Source organism: Triticum dicoccoides, chromosome 3B (genome assembly GCF_002162155.2).
Source record: "Triticum dicoccoides isolate Atlit2015 ecotype Zavitan chromosome 3B, WEW_v2.0, whole genome shotgun sequence".
Taxonomy (NCBI): domain Eukaryota; kingdom Viridiplantae; phylum Streptophyta; class Magnoliopsida; order Poales; family Poaceae; genus Triticum; species Triticum dicoccoides.
This window is the reverse complement of record NC_041385.1, coordinates 855340025-855344194: the sequence shown is the minus strand read 5'-3', so window position 1 is coordinate 855344194 and position 4170 is coordinate 855340025. Positions and strand designations below refer to the sequence as shown.

Sequence of the window (4170 nt, the reverse complement as noted above, 5' to 3'; positions counted from 1 at the left end):
ACCACTACACAACCATCACTCTGCGTCAAGCCTTCGTACATAATTTGACCATCGAAGTCAATCACTGGACCTTGAGAGATGAACACTCCCAAAGATCTGTTGGTGACCACCGCTGCCGTGGAGCCATAGGAGGTCAATGCAGTGCAGTCACCCTCTTGACTTGGATCACCACCACCAAGCACCATCTGACAACGACCATCTGAGCTCTGAACTAACGTTGGTTAGATCCATGCAGTCCAAGGACCCTCACACTAGATCTTTCACATAGGGCACAGAAGGCCTTGGATCGCCTCTTTGCCAGATCTGTGGTTCGGTGGCTTCGACGAGCCCGTGCGAACGTTGGGGTCCCTACTCTAAGCAGCAGGTCAAGATCTCCACACCCATAGCCGGTGGCCACACCGGAGGGCTGGTGAAGATGACACAATAGCTGGCCGTGGCCTCCCAAGCCTCTAGAACCGTTGGCGCATGATGAAGCATGTGGAGATGATGGCTTGGAGGACGCGGGGGATGAGGGGGAGGAGAGGAGACGGGGGTGGCAGCGAATGGGTTCTTCTTCTTAAAATAAGATGTGCACGATCTTCCCTGTCGAATTTCTTTTGCAAGATGTTGTACAAACATTATTATGAAAAATTATTAAACATGACACATTTAGGGTATTGTTATAAATTCTATCAGGTCTTCTGAGTGCACTCATGATCATCGTGAACGAGTCCTCATATATCTGGATACAGTTATGATGATCTATTGTATAACTCAAAAGGGGAGTGTGCTGCCAGAAACTTTTTAAGATAGCGGTTGTAGACACACGGCCTCTCTAGTTGGGCTAGATGCCCCGCCTTGCTTATCGTTTGCAACGTCGCTTTCTCGCCTAGCTCCCTGCACCCATTATTTCTGAATTAGTAAATCTGTTCTGGGTGGGGTGAAAATATAATGATGAAAGTGCGTACATAGTGGAAAATCCTTTTCTGAGCCCGGGCTCAGCTGCACCCGTGTTGAATAAAAAAATCAAATCAAATACTAGAAAAATTCAAAAAAAAAATCAATTTTTTTTCTCATGGTAGAAAATTGGATGCGTGAGGTCCGTCCCAATTTTCAAGTCAGTTGAACAAATGAGCAACTCTAGGCAAAAAAGACAAATTCGACATCTGTAAAACAGTTTACTGTTCATATACTATTTTGATCCGATTTGTCTTTTTTGCTGAGAGCGCCGCAGATGTCCAAATAAGCTAAAATTTGGAGCGAATCTCACGCAACAAACTGTCCATGATGAGAAAAAAAATGAAAAATTTTAAATTTTTCTAATATCTTTTGTGATTTTTTTTCTGGCCGGGTACGGATGAGTCTGGGCACCGAATCGCTGCACTCGTACATAGTGGTTTTCTTACTCTTTCAAACTCTCCCCATCCTCTACGGGGAAGAAGTTGTCATTCTCACCCCACAACAAGAGTATATTCTGCATGCAAGCTAGTTGTCAGAGACATGTTATTGATGCTTATGTATACAATCGACAAGATATCTATCTGACCGCATCACTCATCAAACATATTATGAATGGAATGTTAGTTAATAAAAGGAAAAAAATATTACACTCTGCAATTTGGAAGAAGGAAATGGCGCCCTAAACCTGGGTGACTTAGATGTAGTCACTTCACTATATCTTCTATATCTAAATAGTTAGCCCCCGCTACTAGATTTCTCTACACATGCGTGCTTCCACATCACCTCAATTATTTACAGCTTTTCGATCAAAATCATGTGGCATCAAGAAGTCATACATGTGCTCATAAGTTACTCTTTGCATTAATGTAAATCATGCCACCTCACTAGTCATGCATGTCTTTTTTTTCTTAACGAATGCATGCACTCAATAACATTTTTGCATTAGTCTATCAACTAAAACAACGCCACTTTATCAATCATGTCTTCTTTTGGGGGAATTTTTTCCTCTTTTATACATTATTTTGTCACACACATCATTTATGTTTATCATTTTAAATATGTAAAACTCTTATATGCTTTTCATTGGTTTTATTTGGTTTTAAGCACCTATTTATGCATTGGTTTTAACACAATTCCCGCAGCAACGCGCGGGGCATCTTCTAGTTTAATATGTTTCTACGTATTATTACTGAAAATGGCACCAAGAATCTGCTGAAAAAAACCCTGAAAAAACCTGCTGAAAAACAGGCGCCGATGCCTCTTTGCCCCTCATGTTCACCATATCGTCCAGCATCTCGGCTCTCTCCTTTCGGTTATTACACATCACCTGCACCCACCATGAACAATTGAGCATACTTCTTACTACAAGACTAACAACTAAGACAACAAACCTTACGTTCTTCCGATTATATACTGACCTTGAGGAAGACCTTGACAAGGCGACGGGGAAACCACATCTTCATGTGCATGGCGGAGGAGAACAGCAACCTGAGCTGTTCCACCGTCTCCGGCAGCATGAGCTCCGTGATCGACCGGGCGCCGGCGTGCCTCCCGAGCAAGGCGTCCTTCATGGCGTCCGTGTACGTGACGGTGCAGCCGGAGACGACAACGGAGCGGACGAGGCCTGGGAACGCTGCGGCCATCTCGAACGCCACGAACCCGCCGTAGCTGAATCCAACGACTGTGCAGGGCCGCGCCACGCCGAGATTCCGCAGCGCTGCCGCGAGGCATCGCGCCTGGAACGCCACAGAGCGGTCTGGGGACCGCGACGTGGAGCCGCCGAAGTGGACCAGATCGGGGACATAGACGTCGTGGCCGCACTTGGCAAGGGCGCCCACCTGGAACCCCGATGTCATCATGCCGTCGCCGGCGAAGCCATGAACGAGCACCACGGGGTGGTGCTGACAGTGATTCATGTGCAATGCCTTGTTATGGTTGGGCAGCCAGAAGTTGATGACGGTGCCGTCCTCCTCGTCCACGGCCACGGCATGCTGCCGGAGGCCAGCGTTCGTTGCCAGACGGGCCACGAAGTGCTTCCTTAGCACCTCTACCCAGTTCACCATCCTAGATACTGGACGTACGAGCTTGTTTCTTGCTTAATGGCGGCTGGCACTTTATTTTCTTCTGACAATTCGCTTTTGAGGTTAGCTAACCACTATTGTCACGTGGTATGGCGGTTGGCACTTTAATTTGTGGGCAAGAGCGAGCAGTAATCGCCGTTTGTTCTGTGTAGGACTGTGAGTTACACATGCAGAAATGACAACAAAGTACCCATTTTTTCTCTCGCCCACAGATTATTTCGGATTTTTTTTGAAGTTCAAACTTTTGAAAAGCTTCCATTTTAGAAAGTTTGAAAATTTCAGAAGTTCTAACCCTCTTTTTTTCCTTAAAAAAACGCCAACTTACGCACATATTTACACAACGTCTACTGAATTAATCTAAATCGGTATTAACAAATTTAAATTACCTCTAGCACCATCTAATGTGCTTCCTTTTGCTATCAAAATTTCCAGACAAAGTCAGAATTTTTTGGCTGGAGAGTAACGAATACGTTAGCAACAAAAGAAAATAAACGCAAAAGAACCCTTGAGACGGACGGCATCTGCAGCATCTGTGATAATGGCAAGGAGGACAAGTACTACCTTCGTACGGGTTTATTGTGTCTCTTCGTATTTCGGACCAGACTTTGACCATCTATAGACTACTAACTAAAATACTCACTCTGTCCAAAAATAAATGTCTTAATTTTGTATTAGCTCTAGTACAAAGTTGTCTTATTTTGTGCCGGAGGGAGTATAAAGTATATGCTGTAAAAAAATTATACGCTTGGATTTGTATTTGAAATAGCTTTCCGACAATTAGGCCATAGCATGCAGACGCTCGGGTTCACGCGGCTGTAAGAAGCTGCGGACCATCAATAATGTGGAAGAAGGGGAAGCCAGTGCTGCCCTGATTAGGCCTTATGCAATGGGAGGTGCTTAGGGGTTGGTGCTTAGAGAAATAAACCAAATTTTTCTTAAGCACCAATGCTTATTTGTACAGGATAGACGCTTAACTAAGCATCTCTCTTGTAGAAATAGGTACCGGTGCTTTAAAAAAATCTAGTTTGTTTTTTAAGCATCTCTCTAAGCACCTCTCGTTGTATAAGGCCTTAGTTGGCCATTTGGTTAATTGTCAGGTGATCCTCGGAATGGACAACCAAATAATTGTGAGATCCCCTTGCGGTGTGCA

The 4170-nt window shown here is 44.5% G+C and overlaps 1 protein-coding gene across 2 annotated transcripts; it reads right to left on the bottom strand.

The window, feature by feature from the left end:
• Window positions 1-622: 622 nt before the first annotated feature.
• LOC119282708 (2-hydroxy-6-oxononadienedioate/2-hydroxy-6-oxononatrienedioate hydrolase-like) lies at window positions 623-3028 on the bottom strand. Of its 2 annotated transcripts, XM_037562835.1 has the most exons (4): window positions 2358-3028; window positions 2174-2266; window positions 1386-1453; window positions 623-876 (listed from the first exon to the last, which is right to left on the bottom strand). In XM_037562835.1, the coding sequence occupies exons 1-4, from the start codon at window positions 3000-3002 to the stop codon at window positions 732-734; spliced, it is 951 nt and encodes a 316-aa protein (XP_037418732.1). In that variant the 5' UTR covers window positions 3003-3028; the 3' UTR covers window positions 623-731. The 2 variants fall into 2 exon arrangements, with proteins under 2 accessions (XP_037418732.1, XP_037418733.1); XM_037562836.1 differs by lacking the exon at window positions 1386-1453 and having other exon boundaries at window positions 670-876.
• Window positions 3029-4170: the final 1142 nt, after the last annotated feature.

Coding starts and splice junctions, on each gene's coding strand:
- LOC119282708 (XM_037562835.1), bottom strand. CDS start 3,002: ATGGTGAACTGGGTAGAGGTGCTAAGGAAGCACTTCGTGGCCCGTCTG. Junction 2,267..2,357: donor TTGTCAAGGTCTTCCTCAAG/GTCAGTATATAA, acceptor TGGTGGGTGCAG/GTGATGTGTAATAACCGAAA. Junction 1,454..2,173: donor CGGCGCCTGTTTTTCAGCAG/GTTTTTTCAGGG, acceptor GCTTGCATGCAG/AATATACTCTTGTTGTGGGG.